General features: G+C 34.1%; 1 protein-coding gene across 1 annotated transcript in view; it reads left to right on the forward strand.

Moving 5' to 3' along the window:
* The first annotated feature begins 765 nt into the window (after window positions 1-765).
* The window catches only part of LOC145662845 (carboxypeptidase B-like), a 448,585-nt gene continuing 421,841 nt past the window's right edge, over window positions 766-27,509 (forward strand). Inside the window, exon 1 of the mRNA XM_081728763.1 lies at window positions 766-1,551. Coding sequence (XP_081584889.1) covers window positions 1,084-1,551 — 468 coding nt within the window. The 5' untranslated portion in view covers window positions 766-1,083. The remainder of the gene's footprint in view (window positions 1,552-27,509) is intronic.

Consider the following 27,509-nt stretch of genomic DNA (forward strand, 5'->3'; position numbering starts at 1 on the left):
CTCAGTCCTACAAGGCAAATGCCTGCTAGGATGGTACCTGCTAAACAGACCCTGGCTGATACCTGCCCAACTCCTTTCCATTGTCATTCTTATTGTTGTTAGATATCCAGTATAAAATGGCCTCTGAGCTGTATCTGGTGATTGTTAAATAAATAAATAAATAAGTAAATAAATAATTACATGAGCTCCCACCGGGAATCAAACCCGGGTTTCCCACGCCAAAGGCGTGTACGCTAACCGCTTAAAACGAAGGAGCTTTGTATATAAATGTCAAACTCGGGGAGGGGGGCAGTTGGCCCCTGGCAAAGACCGCCGCAAGTATGCCTGTAAGAAATACTGCTCAAGCCCACTCATAAGAGATTATATGTACTCGAAATATAGATAATTTGTCTGATATGTGAAAGGGTGATATCAAAACAGAAGAGCAACCTAAACTCTCATACAGCCGTAAAGAATGGTAAGTCACCAACGGAAGTACATAATTATCTTGTTCATAAACATTTCATCTAAATATGATAAGTTTACATTTTTCATTGCTTGAAAGCCGATTGAATTTACATATAATGATTCACAATAAAATTGGGGTAATTAAAGTCCAAGGAGTACTGTTTATACACAATGTGACGTCGGGAAAGTTGGAAGTGACTATCAACCTTGGTCACATGTAATCTCTTCCTTTCCTGCAGCAGGTAAAGTGAACCATCTGCACTTCCTGGTGAAGAAGTTACGTCACACACCCAGCCAACCAGATTCTGGTGTCCTACAACTGAGGAGTCGAGCGAGCCTTGTGGATCAGTTTTCTAAAGCTTCAAAGTCGCACAGTTCCATCCACAAGAAGAATTGACCTAGTGACAAGCGAGTCAACAACAGGATCGCGAGAAACGAACGTTTTTGCCTAATGATCAGGCGGTGAGAGAATTCCCTGGCTCAAGCGGTGCGTTGCATATACTAATAAAGTGACGAGTTTAGAGATATTCTATTTTTATTATATTTTGTATAACTAGTGCGCGTGTGGCAGTGTGTATCATTGTGTGCTTTGTTTCATGTTTTACTCTTTCAAAAAATATTTTTAAGATAAATGGAATGATGCGTGTTAAATACTGGATTGTGTGTTCTTGTATAGTACTATTACTTGTCTCTCTAGCTGTAGGACAAACTAAAACCGACCTCTACAACCATCAAAGTGTTCAATACACAAGGGCATTAAAGGAAGAAGCAAGATCATCGGAACAGCCACGGTTCATAGGCTCACTGTTCGAAGCCTTTATCGGCTATTTTAAAACTGGTATAAATGTGCTATTAGGCCGAGGTGCCGGTACTAGGAGTAAGCGAGTGAATTACAGAAAATACCAATTGCTTCGTGCATTTCCACGGACAGATGGACAGTTGGACGAGGTAGAAGCAATGGAAGGTGACGGTGTAAAATTTTGGACACCGCCCCTTCGGAATCGATCTGTCGATATGTTGATTCCTCCCAACATAGTGCGACAGGTGAAGACGTTTCTGGAACAAAAGAACATCGAATATCAAATTGTTATTCGGGATATACAGGTAAGTGCCTCGATTATATTTAAATATAAAGGTTTATAAGCTTTTCCATAAGGAAAGGTTCGTTTATTATTTGGCAAATTTGCATTGTGAATATTCATACAGTTGTCAGTGTGAATGTGATATGCCAACCCAGATAATATAATTTCCAAGAAGCTTGGAATTTCCCGCGTCGGATACAGTAAATTTCTATCTGGGCTAATAAGCGTAGCTTCAGTCACACTACTTACTTATTTCACTAAGTGTGTTTAATGACGTAATAGTGTTAGAAAATGATAAAAAGTATCTTCATTGTTTCTTCTAAATAAATTCAAGTAGGTTATGGTAAGAAATATTTACATGTAAATAATTTTCCGGACATATTCCAGAAATCATTTCAGACGATTTTCCCTGAGAGAGTGGGGAGAATTAAATACACAGGAGGTTAATGTAGTGCTGCAAACATATTGGTAACCCTTGTAAAGAACGACAGGAGATTTACCCCGGGGGAAATTTCGCGGCTGCGAGGTAGAAATTTCCTTCTGAAATCGTCACTGCAACGAATTCGCGAAATAGAATTAAATATTCAAATGGTATCTTTCTATTAGCATACTTTCGAAGATCATTAGAGGGAGGGAAATATTTTCCTCAAAGAAAACACACATTAGCGCTCGTACGTAGTTAGTAAGAAAGCTTAACGTCCCACAATTATGCCCTTAAGGCTAAGGGAGACGATTATTAAGGCAAGTGACTGATTATGGAAGAATTTGTGGAATGTGGGAGGAAATAGAAATACCCGAGAAAACCCACGGACATGATGTTGTCCACCACAAACACTTGGCCGGGGATCGAACCAGGGGCCACATGCACTAAAGGTAAGCGCTCGACCACTGAGCCACCGTAACCCCTTTAAGTAGCTAGTAAGAGTGATATCCAGAATTTATTGGACATGAAAAAAACACTTCTATATGACCAAATGGTCAGGTACGCAACAAAATACTACATGCAAATTAACGAAAAAGCTTCAAACATTCTTGTCTCTTCTGCATGTTGGACCTCCCATATCTTGCCAATGAGAAGATAATGTAAACATAAACCAAACGGTATCTTTACACTCCATAATATACAGTAGCTGAATCGTTGAGCTTACTATGTAGTAATACTACAGTAATAACCCAATTTGAACCTCTCTTTTGGAATTGGTTTAAAATTGAATTGTATGCCCTTTATAAGTAAGTTACTTACATATCCTACAGAATATATTCATAATAATAAATTTTACTGAAAAGAGGAGACCGTCTATGTCGTCATTTCAAACTAAATACGATATGACGTTAGAGTTTGTTACTTCTATTCTTAGTATACCGCATAGAGAGAGCAGACATAGACAAGACAACAAACTTAGAGTTGATAGAAGACGGTGTTGGTAGGCAAACAATTCGTAGCCAATGGTTTCAGTAAATATGCTACTCGTTGATTTTGAGTTTAACGTCACTTTCAGAAGCGAAGCTTTATGAGACGAGACCTATTGATTAACGTGTAATTCGCACCACATGAGCTCCCACGGGGAATAGAACCCGGTTCTCCCATGCCAAAGACGCATGAGCTAACCGCTTAGCCACGAAGGAGTTCTAATATGCTACTCCTGGATTCATGATTAATCGTACACCGCCAACACTTTTATTTCATTGCACCTACTACGTTCCCTCCCATTCTATGCTCAATCTATTGTCTCTGTTCTGCCTCTATTCGTTAGGGGAGGGGATTATGGATTAAATTTCTGGGCTTTTGGCATCTACGGCCATGTTAGCCCCTCACACATATGAGGCGAAGGATGATGTGGGGAAGGACGGAAGAGGCCTGAGACCACTATGTTATGTACCATCCCGGCATTTGACTGGAATGTGGAAAAACTTCACTCAGGATGGCAGGCCCGAAAAACCTGTTGCGCCTTTAAAAACCGATTGTCCTCGCCAGGAATCGAATCCGGGACTGCTTACACCAAAACCGAAAGCGTTAGCGACCACTCTATGCGAGACTATATTCGTATAAACCCATTCCTGGATCACACACCGGCTAGTTTGAAATGATTGGATGTTGCAATACTAAGTGCTAATGTTAGGAAATCATACATAAGAATAGTGTTGCCCAGGTGACAAGAAATTTGTCTCGTCTCTATTATTTTTTTTTTTCGAAAAAGGGGACGAGTGGTAAATTTTCAAATTCGAGATGAAAAATATAACAATTCTTGTCTCATTTTCAAGACGAAAAATTTCTCGACTCTTATGGGCAACACTAGTTCACCGAAGTTTTAGATCTAAAAACCAGTTTTAGTGTTACATGTTTCATAGTATAAAAATTATAGATTGATAAAGTAATTGTACGAATAAAATGGAGGCAATTTATCAACGTTTTCAAATATGCAATATATTCCAATAATAAATATAGTTTAAACGCGGTAATATCACACCCTCTCTCTCTTATGACGTGGAACATATCTGATGACTTCTAGATAAAATTAAGTAGAAAAAAATCAAGGTATAATTTTTGAACATAAATTTACAAACGAAACTAGAACAATTTCGAGATTGTACGACAAATACTTTTTTGAGAATCGAGACGAAACGAGAGTTCCACAAAGTTTACGAGAAAAGACGAGAAAACCTTATTTATCGTCTTCTGTCGTCTCATGGGCAACTCTATAAGGCTAGAATTAGTGGTTAAGAAATATCATTAACCTAAGACGATCTCGTAATCATGGTTTAAGCAGAAACATGTACTGGAGACATGCTATTTCAATAGTAGAGTGTACGCCTTTGGTGCGGATAATCTCTGATTGAATTGGGGGCATCATTTTGGGGGAAGTTTGAGAAACATATGTTATTGATGAAGCGTATCACTAATATACTTAATAAAAACTTTAAACTCCTGTATTAGTGAAGAAATTTCCCCCTTGGAAAAACGTGAAATGACGTTACTAAATTAGAACCCACATCGTGTGACTTCGATGTTGATAACAATGAGCGCCTGAGTTTTCTCAGGATACTAGTTTTCTTTTATGTTCGTTTTATTAATTTATTCATAATCTTCCAATTAGGATTTTATGTAGTTCCTACTCCATGTTAAATATAATTCTACATTTTTATGTCTCTTCTGTGCTTAGGACGTTCTCTGTTCAAGTATCCCTAAGTTTAAGAACGAAAGGTAATGTTTCCTCTTAAGAAAATTAAAAAAAAAAAAAAAAGAGTAGACATGCATCCCACAGAGACAATTGCAGTAAATTTATATCAGCCTATACGTTATCTCAGATTTACCGTACGTACCGTATAATAGTGTGTCCGCCGTGTTACACAGGTCTGTACAAGACGGGAGGATTACTTCACTAAGAATTGTGTTTACGAAAGTTATTTAACGAGTTGAATTAGGGATTGGATGAGAAAGTAGAACATGAGCAAATTACCTAAACACTGTATCTAAGTGCGGAGAGTGTCAATTACCTGCTAACATTTCGCGCTTGTCTTGAAGGTAAAGGACTTTTATGTTATGGCGCTGGTTAATGAATGGCGCTTCACAATGTAGCACACGTAACCACGAAGAACATATTGTTGGAAAATTCTTCTTCTTATAGGAGTTCATATCATAGAGGCATACTCACAAATATACAGTCAAAATGTAATTGTATGGACAATCAAAATTGTCAATATTAACTTACAATGTTTTAGTATAAACTAAACTAAATCATGTATCCGAGTTTACCTTTAAAATGTAAGGAAATATGGTTCTGAGCTAGGTTATTCTATCACGTTCTTTAAATGAAGAGAGCCCCTAACATTTGAAATTGAATTTTATTGTAGTTATAGACATATGCTATTGTTTCCACTTGATAGTTATTACTCAATTTTCATTTGAAGTAGTTCAAGTAAGATGCGATATGGTCTTTGTCCTTCATTTGGTTTTTATCACAAATTCAGCCGAATAAATCAGATCTGGATCAAACTTGGTATGGCAGTAGACCACCTAATATACAAACTTGTGAAATATGGTCAGATTTTTTGTTTCTAAGTTATATGTAAAATAACAACCAAATTAAGGACGACATTTTATACATATATAACAATTATGCGTAATTTCTCCTAGATGTGTAGATGCAGCATCTGTTGGGCCTTGAAATGTGAACATTTGCAGTCCATGAAAATAAACCTGGATGAGCAATGTATTTGGAAATAATCACAACTATGAAGTAAACGAGAATCATTAGTGTCTCCTATAAAGCAAGACAAGAAAAATTAACAGTTGGCTATGTATATGCTTAAATTCTATGTTTACAAAACATATGCTATTAGTAATCTATTCCACTCACCCAACTATTAATAATCCAGTTGGAAAGTAGCTAATTACATTAAGATTTTTCAATGTTTTTCTGTGCATTAGTCCATTCACCTTCTGTTGTTTTTCTTTTGAAGTCAAGAGCCTCCTTAGTCAAGGTCGGCATGCAGGCTTTACGTAACGTTACGAGCTCTCTCCTGCTGATTCAATGTCAAGGAGAGACGGAAGACAGTTGCTACGTGAGGTGGAGTCGGTTGTAGAAATACCAGTGTGGAAAACATAAATCTATCGGAAACATTACGTTAACAGCATTGCGGAAAGGTTAATTGTTGCATTATAGATTTAAGAGATTGTACCTAGGCACACATCAGAGATATGTGTTCTTGTTCAATACATTTAGAGAAAATAAATCAAAATTCAAGTACGACATAGTACGAAGAGCTTCTGTGTACAATAAATGGAAATTATACAAGTAATGACATAGAGCAACTTTAGATGTATCTGGAAATTATTTCGGACATTTTGATTGGGTAATTATCTGTTCTAGCGTTCTTCATTGGTCATTCTATTCTTGATTGAAGAATGGATTGGCATTACTCGCACAACTTCCATTTACTCTGCATCTATGTATCAAATGCAGTTTGATCTATTCTTGTGCGTAATAGCCGCTTATACATAACAGTTTAATGTGAAATCCGAACCACAATAATGCATTCAAATTTCAAGGTTCTCTCACCTAAAATCGAACTATGGTTTAAGTTCCATGATTCCGTTCTTTAGAGTAAAGAAGGTGAATGATTAATGAAAATGACTGATTTGACACAATCGGTGGAATAATTCCCAAAAATGTCCACGAATGCGATGATGTACAGTACAAACTCGCGTGACCAGAAATCGATACAAGGACCCTTCGCATCAAAGGGGAGCGCTCTAGCACTGATCCAGAATTCCGATCTACAATTTAAGAGTCTTCATCCCGGCGAAATTAAAATACCGCTAATTTTACAGTAATTATGTGATATTTTCAAATAGATAAAAGATAATTGAAATATGGAACAAGAGCGCCCTAGACAATATTATTTTGCGTCAGTTACCGTTATCACAAGTCACCTAGTGGCTTTCCGTTTTCAGCTATTTAGAAACGCGAAAATAAATACCGATTTTCAAAATGGCTCGAAATCGAAAGCAGATAAGTAAGTCGTGATAACGGTTTCTCATGTAAAATAATATTGTCTAGGGCACTCTTGTTCCACATTCCGATTATCTTTTATCTATTTGAAGATATCACATAATTACTGTAAAATTAGTGATGTTTTAATTTCGCCGGGATGAAGACTCTGGTGCCTTAGTGGTAGAGCGCTTACCTCTGGCTAGTGAGGCCCCTGGTTCGATTCTGGCCAAGTAAGTTTGTGATAGATAACATCGTATCCGTGGATTTCTCAGGGTACTCCCAATTCCTCCCACAACCTCATTCCACTGATTCTTCCATAATCATTCACCTGCTGTAATTATCTGTCTCTTAGCCTAAAAGGTATAATCATGAGACATTAAGTCCATTTCATTTCATCTTTTATACAGTTTAACGTGGAATCTGAAACGGCATAATGTGTTAAGCGCTCTACTACCGGGAATTAGCTCCTCACCTTCCATCGTCGATATTTATTTCTAGATAAACCCTCATCTTATAATTCAGGGAAATTCACATCAGTCACAGTATCCATTGAAGTACGTTTAGAACAGAGTAACACAGCCTAACGATGTTAAATTAAGATTACTTTTTTCTTTTACTGACAGAATTATAAATGAAAAATAGTCCACATTTTAAATATTAATTTGTTGTTTAACCAGAAGAATGAAACCACTATATGCAAGTAAATTGTTAATAGTTATTTATCAGAGTTACAATTTTACCTTAGCTCTTCAATAGTTCTCTCTCTTCAATAATCAATAGCTCTTCAATAGTTTGAAGATAGTGTGTCATCCAAATTTAAGTAGAAAAAATGTTGAATGAATTAAGTATAGCCTAGAAAATGATGATAAATTGTGTGGAAGAATATAAACCTCTAATAGTGTTTAAAAAAATATGTGATTATAATATACAACAGGTAGCCGTAATTTAATATTCTTAAGACATAAGAGTAAGGACCAAGAAAAATACTAGTTTTCTTACCTGTACAAAAAATAAAGAAGAGGCAGAACAAGAATCGTGTTAAAAGAAACTAAAACTCATCTGTAAGTATTATAATCAATATAAGGAACTGTAGAAACAAAAAGTTAACGATAATGGAATCTATAACGTTCCACGTTTATACCTTTTAGGTTAAAGGAGACTAATAATTGCTGAAAATCAATGATTATAAGAGAATTGTTGGAATTAGAATATGGGAAGAATCGGACACGGTGTTTTCCACACCAAACTTATATGATTTAGGTCCGAACCGGGACTTCGCGTACTAGAAGTGACCATGCCATAAACTTTAATATGTATTGTATTAGTTATAGGAAATAACATTAAATGATTAAAGTTGTATTTAATATATCACATTAAGAGAATTTAAAAACTTGAGGAATTGTTTTAAAAATATCCTGGAATGGGTTGTTGACATGCACACTACCTATACTGCTAATGTCAACATGTATCCTACCAATAAGATGTTTAAAGAAAGTAAGTAAGAAAGAAAATATCCTTTAAAAAAATAACTAGTTACAGAGAAAGATAAATGCAGGGTCAGTCATACTACACTTATAATATTTACTGTACTGACTTGATATGAAATCAAAATTTCATATGATTTCCAAATAAACAGTGTTGAATGAATTATTGTACGGTCAAAATCATAACTAGGGGAGAGATACGCAGGCCTACACCATTTGTACTACCAAAATAATAATCTATTCGTATATTTTTCAACTTTGAAGATGATGTTTAACAAAAGTAAGTGAAGAATATGCGGGAGTAATGATGAATGTCATATTTTCCTTCTACTCGTGCGATATTAGCTCTGGAAAGTTTCAAATGCTGCATTGGAAATACGTAACATGCGTTTTAAAACGTTTTATTTGAGATCCAAGGCTTTACTGTAACAAATGAATATACACTCAGAAACCTCATGCTGCCCTCTACCGATTGAAGACATAAAATAAAAATAATTAAAAATGGTCTTTAATCGCTCTTTCAGCTAACTTTTCATTTATATATTATGATATTTTGACTTTGATCTCGTTCATCATATGGTATTTTTGCATCATTCTGAATTCTTTCTGGAATGTTTGTTTCTCACAATCTGAAAAAAATATATAATTTCCTTCTATTCATTATTTCACCAAAGCACATACAATATCCAAATAAAATATTTTATATTTACCCGAAACTCATAATAGAATAGCTCTAAATATAAGATAAACAGTATTTATAAATCAGTACTGCAGATGAATATTCTTATCAGACATTGATGAACATCAGGAATCATTTCTTTTCCGTATACTTGATAAAAACTATGTAGGATTTTTTTAAAAACTGCAATTTGGAAGTGGTCTCCAGCTGCAGATTGCTTCATCCAATATTCAACTTTAAAGATAGATTTTGAGTGAGAGAACACATTGAACGCATTGCGGTGATTCGCATTTTACCTTAAACTGTAGGTCCACACCTCATATAGCCTCGGTGTCCAAAAGTGAGGCTGAACTTGAATAAGCAAAACAAAATTAATTTTGAAATATAAGAATCTTCGGCGTAAAATATTTAACAATTGTGAGTCTGGTAAAACATAATTCATACAAAGTTTCTGTTCCTTCGATAAAATCGATATAGAATTCTTACATCTTTAGTGTTTAGTTAGCAACTTTTTACTAACACTTTAAGCAAATGTTACAAATAAACACTTGAGGAGTCTGTACTCAATATACGAGCGTCAGTGGTCATGCGCGAAAAATTTTGGCAATAACGCCTTTAAATTAATCTGATATGTTAGTTTCTCGTGGAAAAGTAAAAAACTTTAAGATTGTTGGGATGTAAACAAATCTACCAGAAAAATATACATTCTTCAATAGTATAAGCAATCATGTACATTATTCAAAAGCACTAACAATATACATACATTCTAAGAAATATTGGTTAATATAGAAATGATTACAACCTATCTTTACAAATCATGAGGAAATATTTTGATGATTCGATTTATTCATTTATTCATACATATTTCTGGACATGACCGGCATCTATGGTCTTAAGCTCGTCCCGTATGAGGGATGAAGTCCCTCAGCGAGCACACTATCTGGGGATGGGAGAAGCGGCTTGGAGTCTGTATGTTATGTACCATCCCGTGATTTGTCTGGTGTGAATGAGGAAAACCCAGGAAAAAGTCACTCAAGATGGCTGCCCTGAAAAAGTTGTTACACCTTCTCGACCAAGTGTCTCCACCGAGAATCGATTCCGGGACCGCTTATATAAAAAGCAGGACCGTTATCGACTACGCTATGCAGAGCTACTGAATAATATTCGAAACTCAAAAGCTTCATATTGAAAGCCTTGAGATGAAGAATCTTAACTAATAACCGCATTTGTTGATGCAAGTATTTACGAAAATGCTAGATTGACAGCATCCAAAAATATGCAAATCCTTGTTATAAAATCACTAAATTGTGATATGTTGCGTTTCAACCGCAATTATATTTAATAATCTATTAGGCACTCATGGTTATTGTACCTTTTACCGTTATCGATATGTGTTCTATCTTTTTTCATATGATTAATTCTGTATCAACGTATAACCACCCTTCATTTCTAAAATGTTAGTGAAAGGAAAACGTAGTTTTTGCGTTAAAGTAGCGTTTTCGAAAACTTACCAATAAATCTAGGAGAATTAGAAGCCTAACTACCCTTAGGGGACATGTATATAAATAAGCTAACTGACAAAAGTGTTTGAAAAGTAGTTTAAATTTTTCTTTCTTGCTTGCAGCTATTTTCTCCAGAATTTTGTGTAGGTTGTTTCAAGTGTAGTTTTGTCTTCAAGTAGTATAGACAGTGTAGAGAGTCGTTGGTTTTCCTTTCAGTGCGTAGGCTTCAAGTGTATATACTGTTTTACACAACACTTTGTAAACGTTTGGTATATCACTACCTTAATTACATTATACTATTTTATCATTATTTTCATTCTTTCCTATTCTTTCTGTTGCCATTTCATCAGTCAACTAATGTTAATTCAACGTTGTGTATAAGGATAAAATGTATTCTTACAACATCCGACAGAATTAAAAAAAAAAAAATACGGAAGATGAAGAGAAAAGAATTCAATTCGATGTTTCTAAGATTCTAGTTTTCAAATGTAGCTTTTGATGAATCCTCATACACAGAAACGCTTAAATTTCTATGTTCTCTTGCATATATACACTGAAGACTAATATCCAACAAATAGAAGTTGAAAGTATAAAAACAGAAAATAAAGAAGAATTTTAGGAATGATCAAAAAAATACATCAAAAGATTGCGATCTTGGCCAATAATTAGTTTTTGGATCAGGGGCCACAAAATTTTTGAACGGCCCCTAAATCGAGTTTTCATATTTTCTACGGAATAAGCACATCATACTGAGTTAAGTGATAGTTTGGATTTGGCTACACTATATGCAGTTCTCCAGATATAAGGCCTACAAGAAAATTTTTTATTGAAATATATTAGATCTTTCGATCCAAAAAACAAAAAAAAAAAAAAAAAGATAGAAAAGAAAAATTCATAATTGTTTCTCTTTTTATCTTCTCTAAATACAAAGATATAAACGTAGTTCTTCATTTTTTTACAAGTAATTAATAACCTTAGGAATATGCAATTATTCATTTGTCTTAGAAGATCCAATAAACTCACATAAAATCCATCTTTAAAAGATTATACGCGTAAATAGTCATGAATAAACAAAAAATCTAAGAATGTTGGTAAAAGCATCCAGAATATAAACGACATTCTGCATTATAACGCTTGTAATGTTAAATAAAAATGAAATGAAATCTTTGAGTTTTACGTCCCACGTTTATGCCGGTGAGGTTAAAGGAGACGGTGATGATGAGTAATGAATGAAATGGTGGAATGAAGAAAGTGGGAGGAAACGGGAGAACCCCGAGGAAACCCATGCACACGGTGTTTGTCCACCACAAAGTTCACTCGGTGGGGGCTGGGGTCGAACCCGGGATCCCAAGCACCAGAGGTTAACGCTCTACCACTGAGCCACCGCGGCCCCCAATGTTAAATAAATTATACGTTCTCCTTTATTCGATGAGTGCGTGGATTCTCTCGGAGTTCTATTTCCTATCACTTTCTTCGTTTTACAATTCCAATCATTCTCAGTACCAGTGTCTCCTTTAGCCAACATTGCATAACCATGGGTCGTAAAACTGAAAGATTTCATTTCTAATCCTTAGTCAATCTCTAACATAGCAAGAACTCCTTTGTTTCAAAATTCACGCCTTCAGCAAAGGAACTCGGATTTGATTCCCGGCGAGAATTCATGTGATTCGGATCCACGTCGCATGTAAGTTCAGTGTTGAAACAGAACGTTAAACTTAAAATAAACCAAACCAAAATCCCTAATATTGTGCTGAACTTTCGGCGTGATGCATTAAAAACACTTTGCATTGAATTTGAATTTTTTATATTGATAAACTTCACAATATGGAGAAATACCCTTGGTTTACTATGTATGAAAATAAGATAACGTACAATCAATGAGAAACACGTTACTAAAGTAGTTCTCTTGATTCACTAAAATAAATACACGTACCAGCTTTCGTATATCTTAATTGTTTTTCCTTTAAACTTCATAATAGACCTGTAAGTATGTATTTGTTTGTTAGTTTGTTGAAGTTTACCGTCTCTTTCCAGTTTCGAAACTTTCGATGCTATATAAGGCGTGGACCTACAGTTTAAAGTGTAATCCGAATCACTGTAATGCATTGAATGCTCTCCCATCGGGAATAAAACCTGGGATCATGTGCACCGAAGGTGATCGCGCTAGCTACTAGATCTAAGGGAAAACGTCTACAAGTTTGTATTCAGTATATTCCATACTTCTTTTCCAATCTCAGCTATTTCTGGTTTCTTCGACTGAATTTGGTCGACATTTCATTTGATTGATACAAAAACTCTTACACACTTGAGCGTATTTAAAGGTTTGAGAGCAAGCTTAGACCATCTCAATTTTAAAGAAAGGAAAAAGTCGAAAGATCAAGTTTAATTGATTCATTTTGAAGGTGTTCAATATGTGTAAATTAATATTACTGAAAAGTATTTCAATTGGTACACATGAGTCATCTAGAAATAAAATTAACAGAGCGTTTGGTATAAACTTGGAGCTTGCTCACGCTGGGCCTTAAAGTTAACCATTAAGCTGAGAGACATTCGATTATAATTTAAACTATAGGGTGGCCCAAAAGTAGGTATACAGTCCCGTACAACAGCTGAAGCAAATAAACCTATAAGCTGGATGTATACCTACTTTTGGGCCACCCTGTATAAAATCTCAGTAACAAATATTTTGACACCTTCAGCTAACCGCAACTATTGCTGGAATCTTCAGATTAAGACAAACTATTTCCTTGTTTATTGCAATTGCGGCAACATCTAGCACGCATGTGATATATTATCTTGTTCAGATCTTTGGTTTCTGAGTTATGAACCATCAAAGTTGAGGTCTCGACTTCGTCAAATTAGGATAGTGTTTATCGTATGCCATCTACAGAATTAATATGATATTCACCAAGATCTTGATTTGCTTAATATGTATGAGAAACACGTATATTTCTCTGAGCAAACCTTTCTTTGTCTAGTTTATGAGCCATTAAAGTTGAGGTTAGTCAAATTTTCGGGAAAAATTATGTATTTATAATAAAGATTGCTAAAATCAATAAGGTATGATTTTTTTTCTGCAGTTGGGAAATTTACTACAAGTAGTAAATAAATCCTATTGCTTTGTTGTGCTGTTTTAAACAACTTTTTCCTATTCCTAGATATTGCAAAAAGTATCTTGCAACGTTGCATGATGTGCACATTCCCATGACGTAAACAAACTTTGGCAGATGCTTGGACCTGTTGTAACAGATTTGCCTCATTAAGCAATGTGGAAAGAAAGGAAGAATGGTTATTGAAAAATGAGCAAAAGTCTAACTTGTTCTCTTGCCGTCCTAGAAACAGGTAGAGAAACAACTGGATGAACCGGAACAGGCCTACGGGTTTACCTAATCTAACTGAGGCAAAATGACGAAGACAGGGAAACCACTGCCCACATGTGTAATACGTACCTACGTGTATCATAATAATCATATGCTCACGCGTTTCCGTTGAAATTTTGCAGGAATACGATGTTCGTAGTTAAATTATTGTCATATGTGTGCGTGAAATAGACACTAACCTATCATAACTATGCCTGTGTCCTTCTACGATCAGGTTTTCAATGAAGTTTGCGAATTAAAGTTATTTAACGCGCTTTCTTGTTTCTTTATCTCTTTATCTAATTTTGTTAAAGTGTTTTTTTTCAATACTTTGATTAATCATACAACTATCTAAACGCCCATTCTTCACACGAGAAAATAGATTTATGGAAAATTCTTCAAACACCTATATGAATCCCCAATCCCCTTTAGGATCTGTATTCAATCAGAATGGTGAGAACCCAGCTCGATTCAAATGCGCATATGATCACTCTTTCCCTGGTTGTCTAACCATTTCCCTTGAGCGGTTCCTCTTTCTCTGCTGTTCTTAGTTTGTCGTTGGACATAGCATAAATGGTTTTCTTTTCTAAATTTATTCGTTTCCTCACTGACGTTCTTCGATGTTATTTTATAGGTTACAACAATGACAAAAAGATTGTGTTTAAATATGATGATATTAATGGATCTATTCTTTCGGCGTAACATATCCTGCTTTTTGCCTAAATTTTGAATTCTCGTTACCCTCTTATTATACCCATTTTAATAAAAAGAGCATTATATTATTTAAAAAACAGTTGGAGGTAGGTATTATGTTTAAAAATTTATATCAACATGTTCAGCTGTTCGGTCGTAATGTGACCAAAACCAGATTACATTCATTTTTGTTAGTTTACCTCTAAAACAGTGGTTACCAACCTAATTCCTATCACGACCCCCATTTTATCGCATCCTCTTGCCAGCCACCCTTTTATAATTTCTGGTTTGTAATAAGCTTTGTGGGGCTTTTAATATACCCATTGCGGAGATCTCACTATATCTTTCTATAATAGAACCCATTTCTTGTATATAGTTGATACACTAACTTTCCTAAAAACGAATGAATTAAAACCAAATTAAGCAGTTCATTCACATTACAAATATCGAATCTGATCCGTCATACTATTTCAAAATGCAGGCCATTTGAAAATTTTAAAACTTCATAACTCCCTTAATTTTGGATCATATGAAAAAAAGAGTGATTTCTAATTTTGATTGAAAAAATTTGGACAGTTGTTTAAAAAGTTATTAGGTATTTTAATTTTCGAAAGGTCACCACTTTGAGTAGTATCCGGTATTAGATTATATCTCTTCCGCTTATCTTCGCTACCTCCATGAAACTCTCTCGCGACCCCTTTAGGGGTCACGAATTCCAGGTTGATTAACCCTGCTCTAGAAATTCAGGCTGTTGACCTCCTGAATATACACCTTATATATTAGTACTTGAAAAAATGCATCTGCAACGAGTAAAAATGGCCTATAGTTTCTTTTTTTTCGCATTCTGATGTAGATTCTCGCAGGCTGTCCATATAACTGATGATTTTAATATAAAAGTTATAACAAACGTTACTAACTGTAGCTGTATTTCTCCTCCCTTCACGCATATACACGTTATGGTTGTACGTCTTACATTTGCATACTAGAATTATATTCGTGATATTATTTACTTCCAGCAGTTTAGGCTTTTGAGGAACGTCACATCCAGAAAATTGAAGTTATGAAAATAATGACATAACAGCCATTTTGAGGGTATCTGTATCTGAGAGTTGTTTCGGAGTCCTTTATTGGCTAATTGTCTGTTTCAGCGTTCTTCATTGGTCATTCCATTCTCGATTGGAGAATGGGTTTCATTACTCATACAATTTCTCAACTTCTCATTCATTTACTCTGGTCACATTGGCAAAACTTTAGGCCTAGATTTAATTGCTACAAGCAAAGGAAATAAATCTTACCTAATGCCCTTTCTTATATTAGGACATTAGGTTCAGGTTTGGTACAGTAATTAAGACTTAATTTAATTTTTCTTCCCTAGTTTGTATTTTTAAAATTTAAATGTTTACCAATGTGGCTTCCCTCAAGATCTGCCACTGACTGCCAGGTAGTATGAATAGAAGCAAGAGGAGGGATGCCAAAATAAATCTTTACTAAGAACAAACTTTGGAATAAATGGTGTAAATGTAAGAGGGCAACATGTCATTTGATGAAAAACTATTGAAATTTGATAACATTTTCACACCTTCTTTTCACTTTATGTAATATGGAGGAACAAAAACTGTCACTGTCAATATGTATGAAAAGTTTTTTAGCGAGATAAAGCAAAACATAATGGTACGACCAGTGTTTTCTTCCGGACATACTTCCGGGGCGATTAATTAAATTGCAATCACGTTCCACTGCAATTTACAGGAGACGTTCTTTTTAGTAAGTTGTGTGCAAGTGCCAACCCTTCACATTTCTATTTTGCCCATTCGGATTAAATTTTCTTGAAAAGCTTGGTGATTATAAGTAGATGTTAAGCTTACATATAAAAAAACAAATATGCTAGGTCCTTACCTAGTAGTATTGTCTGTACTATCCTTTCTCATAAATTGCTCTTCCACTGAATAGCAGATACTGAAACGCACGATCGTATGAGTAGTTCTGTCAAATCATAATTCTGGATCAACACTTCAAATTCCATTACTCATTCAACAAAATGTTTCAAGGAACGTAATTTTTAAAAATCATAGAATCATACTTGAACACAAACACCTAATTTCAGGCTTGAGTTACTCGGTAATATTGCACTACTTGATAAGATACAACAAGAAGGGTAAATATCATTTAAAAAAGAAAAAAGGACACCCTATTTCGAAGTCATTTTTCATTCTTGTAATTATGTGATGTTTTGCTCGTTATCCGCAGTGTCTCTTTACTCGGAGCGCTGATTGTCTTATAACAAGCGAAGTCATGATTTCTGTCTTATAACAAGCAAAGCTAAATTATAGAGATAAAAAGAAACTGATGATATTGCTGTTACTCCATACTAGAAATATCATTAATAAATTATTATTGGCAAAAACGTTGAATCTCCTTTACCCCAGTAGTATACGTACTTTCAAAATCTCTCCTTGTTCCTTGCTTTCGTGACAAGGGAGTCTGCTGTCCAAATTTTACATTTCCACGTTTAGTAGTATGGGCTGGGTGATCCTGAATCAATCATTATGCTCTTTTACTTAATAGTGTAGATTATTATTGAAGATTTGAGAATTAAATGCTACATCTGAAATCACAGATGACGTCATAAAAAAAACACTTGTGACCAAAGAGCAAGAAGGAGGGGGCGTGAAGTATGTAGGGTTTACGAAGGGGAACACCACATACACAAGGTTGGAAACCACTGCTTTAGTAGCAAGAGTGCATTTCTACATTTTATTAAGTCTAGGATTGCACACATAGAACATTAATTAATATTTCAGTTCCTTTTTTCGCATTATGTTTATCACAACACAATCTAACCGTATTTGTTGAGCATAATATGGTACCAAGAGTAATTTGAATTGATAAGTGCAGAAACGACTTATACGCGAATGAGGTTATTGCTACGATAGTTACTTCTGCACTCAATATTGCAACTGCACAGCGTTATATTAAAATAATAATAATGATAAATTCGCTATGCAATTGCCTGAGATTGCAGAGCATCACATACACACACATAAAAAATCATGACATATTTACTGTCATGTTCTTCATTTCTTTTAAATGCATATAAGTGTCACGGGCGTAGCCAATTAGGCTTACCTGTAGTGTTGAAAATTACAGCAGATTACGGCCAATTACAGTCGGATCGTGCTGTTTGAAGCGTATATTATTATTATTATTATTATTATTATTATTTTTTTTTTTTTTTTTTTTTTTTTTTTTTTTTTTTTTTAAAGCAATATCATGTTCCAGTTGGTTGCACAAAATTAGAACAATGCGATGCAAATGAACAATTTAAAAGCAAAATGCGATTGATGTGTCCTTGATCATAATTTGTCACTGTCTGGTGACAGAAAACAAAAATAGATCAGTATAGCGTTATCTTTCCTTCATCACAGAATGGTTTTCTTTCGATCTCGACGTAGCAAGCTCAGCCTAAATTTGTTTAGATACCCTTCAGATTCTCAAGAAAGCAGTCCAATCTACTGCGATGACACAGAGTATTGTTGAGGACTCCATAGAATTGGCAGACAAGAGATAATGTGTAGTCAACATTTTATTGTGTATGGAAATAACGCGTCATAAGAGTAGTCGTAGCTAGATTTCCAGATGACGCAAAAACTGAGCTATCTTATCGGAAACAACTAGGGGCATTAATAGTAGTCCTCTTTTCTATCCTCTCTTTTTCGAGTTGTTTGACTATCTAGTTGTTTCGTAGCATTGGCTCAGAAATATTCTTTTTTGACATATGTTCTTGTTTTACATTGTAGTCGTTACAAAGAATGTTCGGATTAGAATGTTCAAATAATAATAATAATAATAATAATAATAATAATAATAATAATAATAATAATAATAATAATAATAATAATAATAATAATAATAATGTTTATTTCTGTGCCATGAACAGCCTAATGGCAAAAATAGAGCACTTTATCAGACAAGATTAACAATATTGCATACAATGTAAGCTACATACTAAAACAATAAAACATAATGGTAAAATAAAATAAAATAATATCGGATTAATAATTCCTTGTCAAATTAACACCAAATATTTTTAGTCTCAAAATAGTCGTCATAAATATCAAAAATAATATTTGTCAAGCTCTAAAACTCATGCTTTTATGCTGATAAAAATAAATTAAACTAAATTAAAAGAATTGGTCAATCTTCTTAAAATTTACAACGAACGACTTATCACTGGATAGTCGTTAACCTGGTTCGGCTAAGTAAGATATACAAATTTCGAGTGGTAGTATTTCTTTGCCTGTAAAAATTAGCTTCAATAATTATAATTATATATTATTATTCTCACCTTTACTATTAGAATCATAAAGTCGGTGAACGGTGTTAAAAATGGTTTATTAGTTGATATACTTTATAATATCTTTTTCTTAAAACTGTCAAGCACACAAACTTGCTGACTAGGTATCCATAAACATATACATAGCAACAACTATCCCATAATAATATTTTACATATCTTAAAAACATTCTTCTTTTGTTAATATGAAATTAACATTCTACTAAGTATAGTGCACATGTATGAGCACTTTCTGCCCAAGGTACAGGTAATTATTACTCAATCCAAAGTATTTTGTTATATAAAATGTCGCCCGACAAATGGACTGAATATAAAAGTCATGAGTAAGCTTGGCTTTTATCTTCAAGAACCACTGGTCCGTTTACAATAGTGTTCTTACATTGCATATGTCCATCATATTTTGATCGCACCTCGTATATATCTTCATTACATTTCCTATATATATATATTTATAACAACTCTTTCACTTCATCAATACTTATTTTTAACAATAAAGTTTTAACACAAATTAATATAATGAAAACAAATTTTGTGCTTAATCAATCATGAATTAAATTATAATCCTTCACGTTAATAAGAAAGAATTCAAATCATTGAAAACTTATCGTTGATGAATGAAAATCAAAGAAAATATAATTGAACAAAAATCAAAAATTAAACATAACCTACGTTTGAATAACCAAATGGAAGAAAATAAATCTATTTTTACAGAAACAAAAGACACCCTTTTGTTATTATATAAATACATTTTTTTATATATATATTATTCTTCATTTCTATTTATTTGAGCAAGAATGTCAGGTGCTACTAACTCTTTCACTAGATGCATCCATTTTTCCTTTGTATACGGAGTAGGTTTCCAAACCTTTAACTCATCTATATTACGAAGTCCAATTGACGTACCCGTTTTAGCGTTCAATAATTCGAAAACTTTAGGATTTATTTCCTTAAAACATAAATAAGGACCTGAGAAAATGTCACAAAATTTATAAATCTTCTTTAACAACATATTACTTTGTGGGTGTTGTTTAACAAAAACTAAGTCATTGACCTTGATCCGATATCTTCCTTCTTGCAAAGACTCTACTTGAGAATTACGTTTCAAAAATTTGTTATGTCTTCGGATTTTTACCATATTCACTAAACTGGAAGAATCTATGATTGTTGAATCTTCTAACTTGACATCAAAATGTTGTTCCACAGGGAAAATCAAATCAGAACCATTATGTACATTAGCAGGAGACACACCTAAAGTGTCTGATATAGAATGATTCAAAAGGTACGTAATTTGGTTGACATGCTTAATCCATTCAGCATGTTTATCCTTACAAAAGTGTCGAAACAACATACCAAAATTGCGATGTACATTTTCTACCACAGAACTACTAGGATGGTACGGAGTTACAAAATGAATTTTAATGTTAGCCTTGTTCATGGCTTTGAGAAACACATCACTTTTGAATTGTGAACCGTTATCGCATAATATATGTTCGATAGGGCCACAATGTGGAATATATACATTCAGAATTTTATTTGCGATAGCAGCGGAAGTTGCTTTACGCAAGGGATAGGCTACTACATATCGTGAAAAGATATCCATGGTTGTTAACAAATAAATTTCTCCAGTAGCTGCTCTTGGTAAAGGTCCATATAAATCGATCGACAGAAATGAATGTGGTCTCTCAGGCGTTATTGAGAGCATTGGTTTTTGTATAGCCTGGTAATTATGCTTGATTCGCATGCACTCAATGCAGTCATTGATATAATTTTTGACTTGAGCTCTCATTCCCTTCCAGTAAAAAGATTTATTAACCAAGGCACATACCTTTACATACCCAAAATGTCCGAAATCGTCATGGTAGGCCTTTAATATGCGTGCTGTTAACGTAGGTGGAATGCAAATTTTGTTCCTAGATTTGAATTTAAAATCTTTAATAATTAAAATTCCGTTGTTTAATTTAAACCTGGAATTCCAATGCTTGGGACAATTACATCCCTCACCGCATGAAGATAAATGTTCCATGATTTGTTTATATTCATGATACTTCATTTGATGTTCTCGTAAATCTTCTACTGAAATGGTAGCTATTTCATCCTGTAAGATCTTAAATTCGTTAATAGACAAAATATGTTGCTCTTCTCCAGGAAACAGACGTGATAAGGTATCTACGGGTCCATTATCTACCCCTTTAATGTGTTGTACTTCGAAATCATAAGCTTGAAGATCTAACGACCAGCGAAGTAATCTGTTATTATATCCCTGTACGTTGTTAAGGTATCGCAATGAATTATGGTCGGTAAGTACTATGAAATGACATCCGCTAAGATATGGAGCGAATTTTTGTATTGCAAAACGTACAGCCAAAAGTTCAATTTCTGTCGTGGTGTATCCCTTTTCAGCTTTCTTTAAAGTACGGCTAGCGCAATGTATAACAGCTGGTTCCTGAATAGTTGGGTTAGGTTGCCAGAGTACTGCAGAGATTCCAAGTTGAGAACCGTCACACTGTACATAGAAAGGAACGTCGTATCTGGGGTGGTTCAAATGGATGTTTCGTTTTACGCACTCCTTCAACTTATTAAAACTGTGTTCTTGAATCGGACCCCATTGCCATGGTACTCCTTTCTTTATGATCATAAATAAAGGCTGGGCTATCTCAGCGAATCGCTGGATGGCTTTGCGAAACCAATTGAAGAGTCCTAATATTTGTCGTGTCTGTTTCACATTTACTGGAGCAGGCAGATCTTCTATGGCTTGAACTTTAGATTGACTGAATTGTAAACCAGAGGCATCAATTTGGTACCCAAGAAATTCTATAGAATTCTGCAGAAATTTGGATTTCTGTAGATTGATAGTAAGGCCCGAACTTTCCAATCTGTCTAAAACTATATCTAAGTACTTCAAGTATTCATGTGGATTTTTCCCCATGATTAAGATGTCATCAGCATAAGTTATCACGTTGCTACGTAAGTCTTGACCTAGAAATTTGTTCAAGCAGGATGCTAACGCTGCACTACCATTGATAAGCCCAAAAACTACACGGTTGTATTCGTATAAGTGGCCTTCAAAACTAAATGCTGTGTACGGTTTCGAATCTTCATGTAGTTCGACCTGATTATACGCCATCACTAGATCTAAACTTCCGAATACTGTGTTCCCTTGTAAAGAAGCTAGTATTTCTTCCACTGGAGGATACCTCACTTGTTCCAGATCAATGTGACAATTCGTGCGTCTCAAATCTAATACCACACGTAGAGAACCATTTTTCTTTGGAACAACATGTAATGGATTAAGGTGGATGCTTCGTGAAGGCCTAATGATCCCATCTCTTAACATATCTGTAATTTGCTGACGTACATTCTCCCTGTATCTATATGGAATTATATAGGGCTTGGTTACTATGGGTTTGTCTGTTTTAACTTTAAAAGAATAAACAAAATCCTTGCAACGCTCAGGACGTTCTGAAAAGACATTTCTATGTTTATATAAGATGTCCTTAAAGTCGGCTTTTACTGTATTATCAGCAAAATCAAGGCTGCTTTCGAGTGATTTAACACGCTCAGAAAATAATACATCGTCCTTTAAATCCACCAAATTTTGTGTGTCTTCCAATCGTTGATCATTTAATTTATCACTTTCTGCACTAACAGAAACATTATTCACTACAGGAGAAATATCATTATATTGACAAGCAAGATTATCTAATTTTGGAAGCAGTTTCTGAACGATTTCCTGAGGTATACCCGGTATAGTCAACGTTTGGTTTTTAAAATCAAGCATGACACGTAATTGAGATAATAAATCTAAACCCATAATTAATTTCTCGTTAAGTTCCTTTATTACCAGAATAGGGATTGATATTTCAAAATCTTGAATAGTTATTGTCACACGAGTAATTCCAGCTACTCTCTTTTTATGTTTACTGGTAAAATCAACTATAATAAGGTTCTCAGCCTTTTGTAGCTTAGGATTCGAATAATTACTAGTAATTGCTTTCCACAATGAATACGATAACAGAGAGGCATTTGCTCCTGTATCAAGTAAAGCTTCGGTACTTAACCCATTTACTTTAATAGGTATTTTAGCTGTACTATATGATTTTAAAAATACAAAATTTTCTTCAATATTAAAACCATCATTGACAGTATCATCTTCGAACCAACAACGATTTACAACAGGTATAAATTGGTACTGACATCTATTAATTGCTATTTCCGAATAATTATTTACAGGGACGTCATGTGAAAGATCATTTTCATCATTAACATGAACATGTAAATTGGAAGATAAATGTTCATAAGAATTATCGCTTAAATTTTTAGATAAATGTTCATGAGAATCTACAGCTGACATGGGTTTAACCCCTACCACATCAGCCGCAATTAGTTTAAATTCATACTCGTGTATGGTTCCAATAAAGTACACTGTACAGCACAATCATGATTATGTCCCGTATTATTGTTCTGTACAGAAATTACTTCAATACCTGGATCTTGATGCGAAGCGCCATCTCTTGTCCTTCCATTACGTCTATCCACGTAGTTCGCTCTATTCCTGGAATTTCGCCATACATTACGTCTATTTTTAAACCTATTTTGATTATATTGTCTAACATATGGATTGCTACGATTAATTAGGTTAGGCGGATTCCCTACATAACCTTGCCTATTTTGCTCATTTTGATTGCTAGAATTTACTCGGCTTAGGTTATGCTCCGTATTATTCACACTTCGGATATTTAAATTCCGAACTGGCAAAAAATGATCTGAATTATTCTTATTTTTACCCATTCCTGTTTGTTGGTTCATGGCATGGTATTGAGTTTCATAGCATTGGACAAGCATTAATAAATGGTTGAAACTCATACACTGTGTGGAAAATAAGATCTGTTGTAATTTAAATGGAAGCAAATTTCGAATCGATGCTATTATTCTTGATTCCGATTGCAATGGATTAACGACCTTTAATTCGTTGTATGTATTTACAACAAACTCTACAACAGATTTATGCAATCGAGGATTGAAGTGTTGATTTCGAATGGTGGCATCTCTATTTGCCAGCAAAAAGTCATTTTCATAATTTGCGATTAGTGCCGCTTTGAATTCCTCATATGTACTGATGTGATCACGTACTGCTTTAAACCACAATGAACAAGGTGGGAGTAATACATGAGGGATTAATTTCATATATTGTGATCTATCTATACACATAATATTGCACTCGTCCTGGAATTTTTCTAAGAAAGAAGTAGCATTCTCGTTACACTTACCACTGAATTTACTCATAGCTCGTATTTCACTCATCTTAACACTTAATTTTACCTTCCTTTTATCATTCCGTGTACTTGTTGAGTGATAGTTCCTATCCATTACGTGATGTGTTGTTACACCATCTATGTTTCGCCCATCTGTACTCTTCGGATGTATTTCGTCCAATATAATATCCTCATCAGACCCCGGCGAAGGTGAGTTCATCACTGGTGAGTGGGGAAACTCCAAGCGATCACTACACATGTTATTACGGTATGTGTTGTCCTTAACCTGTAGCGTTCTAATCTCTTCCTGTATAGTAGCTAACAATTGCGTATTTACACGTATGTTGTTAGAATTGTTGATGACCTGGATCTTTTGCTGTTGAACGGAAGATTCTATTACTTCTAAATCTTTTTTTACAGCACTGATTTCTTGGTTTTGGTGATTGTGCTTCTCCTGACAATCATCGGATATTCTTTTTAACTTTTCCTCGAACTGTGAGGATATGTCATTCACCACCTGGACAATTGTCTGTTTCGTTTCGTCTGACTTCTGTTCTATCCGTCTACTTAATTCTTCATATTGCTTGTTAGATTCGTCGAACTTCTGTTCCATTCGTCTACTTAATTCTTCATATTGCTTGTTAGATTCATCAGACTTCTGTTCTATTCGTCTACTTAATTCTTCAGAGTTATGTTCTATCGTCTGCTTTAATTCTTCGTATTGCTTATTGGATTTTTCGGAGTTCTGTTCTATGGTCTGCTTTATCTCGGTAGACATCTGAATCAATTGTCGCTGTAAAGCTAACAAGATTCGGTCTTCCGATGTCAATCCTGGTGTTACACTAGTTTCACCGTTGTCACTATTATTTGATTCATGCTCCATTATTTCATTGTCCATTTTTCTTACAATTATTCTACCACTTCTCAATATGGTGAAATTCGTATTCATTAACTAAGAAAGTAAATTCACTCCTACTATGCTTCGGGATGAGAATTTACAGTATATCCCGGGTTCCGGCACCAAAATTTTTACAACGAACGACTTATCACTGGATAGTCGTTAACCTGGTTCGGCTAAGTAAGATATACAAATTTCAAGTGGTAGTATTTCTTTGCCTGTAAAAATTAGCTTCAATAATTATAATTATATATTATTATTCTCACCTTTACTATTAGAATCATAAAGTCGGTGAACGGTGTTAAAAATGGTTTATTAGTTGATATACTTTATAATATCTTTTCCTTAAAACTGTCAAGCACACAAACTTGCTGACTAGGTATCCATAAACATATACATAGCAACAACTATCCCATAATAATATTTTACATATCTTAAAAACATTCTTCTTTTGTTAATATGAAATTAACATTCTACTAAGTATAGTGCACATGTATGAGCACTTTCTGCCCAAGGTACAGGTAATTATTACTCAATCCAAAGTATTTTGTTATAAATTACAGATTTCGGATTCAAAGGAACTAATGTTGATGTATTTCTTGTATTATACATTGATACCCTTATATCTATATTATGCAAGCAATATTCACTATGATAGCTATTGTCTGGTAGTTGCTTAATAAAATCTCTTTAAATAAGTTTTTTCCTGTCGCTTAATGCCTGCAATCCCCAAAATTGATTCGAGTATTCATAACTAGGTGAGTAGTAATCTCTGTTCATTTTATGGCATAGTAACGTAATAAAACATTTTTGTACTGACTCAATTTTGTTTGCCAATGTTATACCTATACTATTCCAAATAACTACACCAAACTCTAATCTTGATCTTGATAGCATCTTGTATAAATATACATATGAACTGGCATTTCTAAACTCACGCCTTTATTTGAAAATAAATCCTATTATTCTTCTAGTCGCTTGAATTATATCATTTATATGATAGGTAAATTTCATATTTCTGTCAAACACTATACCCAAATCTTTAATATGTTCCGCTTCATGCAATGTTACTCCATTAATTACATAATAATAATAATAATAATAATAATAATAATAATAATAATAATAATAATAATAATAATAATAATAATAATAATAATAATAATAATAATAATAATATGAACTTAACCCGATTGACATTTGAGGATAATGGTAGTTAGGCCTACGAAATAAACATGGTGTGAAGTTAAGCTTTAATTTTCCAGTAAATATGAAGGTTCATTTCGTGGACTTTGTAATTTTAATTATTTGTTTGTTTCTTAATGCGCTTGGGTTCAGAACTTGAAAACATGTATTTAAAGATCACCTACCAGCTTATCCAACCTGTAGAAGGACACAAAGATCTAATAGTTTCTTAATAAAATCTCTTTCAATCTCTTAATATCCAAAGATAATATTTCTTTCTCTAAATAGGGGAGAGTTGCCTAAATCGCTCCGGTGTTGCAAAAAAATGAAGTTTCCGTGGGAACAAGGGACGTAAATTAAGTGATTTTTGTTGCGAAACGTGCGGCAATATGTTATCTTTGAGCTTTGATTACTATTTGAGCCCTTCCACTGAGCCACCCTGCCTTCCTAATATTCATTGGAATGTATCTAGAAAGAATATATAATTTCCTAATAATTATTATTGTCTATCCTTAAAATAATCTCTCTAATGTAATTGGCTCTTAAATTAGCTATTCATCGCTTCTATCTTTTATTTGGTGTAATATAAAAACCAACATAATAGGAGTAAACAAACGCAAGATCACAGCAATACAGATGTCTCTCCTAAGCATCAAAATTGTCTAATATATTCAAATATGTGAAGTAATACAAATATGTATCTCCTGTTGAATCGATTATACCATATTAGAGCATAAACTATCTCCTCTAAAAAATGAATTCCAATGCGCCCTTGATTTTCAAGAAGGGAAAATGTAGAGTATATGCTACATTTTGTTTTCCACATTCAGATTAAAGTGTTATTTCCAAGCCTCCGAAATATTTTCACATGAGATAAAGCAACGTGAATATCTCATATTTTTTGTTGATGTTAACAAAAAAAAAAAAAAAAAAAAAAAAAAAGATTCCTTTTGTTTGCGTTTAATAATAAGACCAAATAAAATGTTAGCATTTGAATGCTGATAGACGGTCATAATGTAGCTACAAGAAAAGTTCTTACCATTTTTATGTGACCTTGAAATACATAGACTGTTTTCTGGG

This window comes from Thermobia domestica, chromosome 10 (assembly GCF_964235325.1).
Source record: "Thermobia domestica chromosome 10, izTheDome1.hap1.1, whole genome shotgun sequence".
Lineage (NCBI taxonomy): Eukaryota > Metazoa > Arthropoda > Insecta > Zygentoma > Lepismatidae > Thermobia > Thermobia domestica.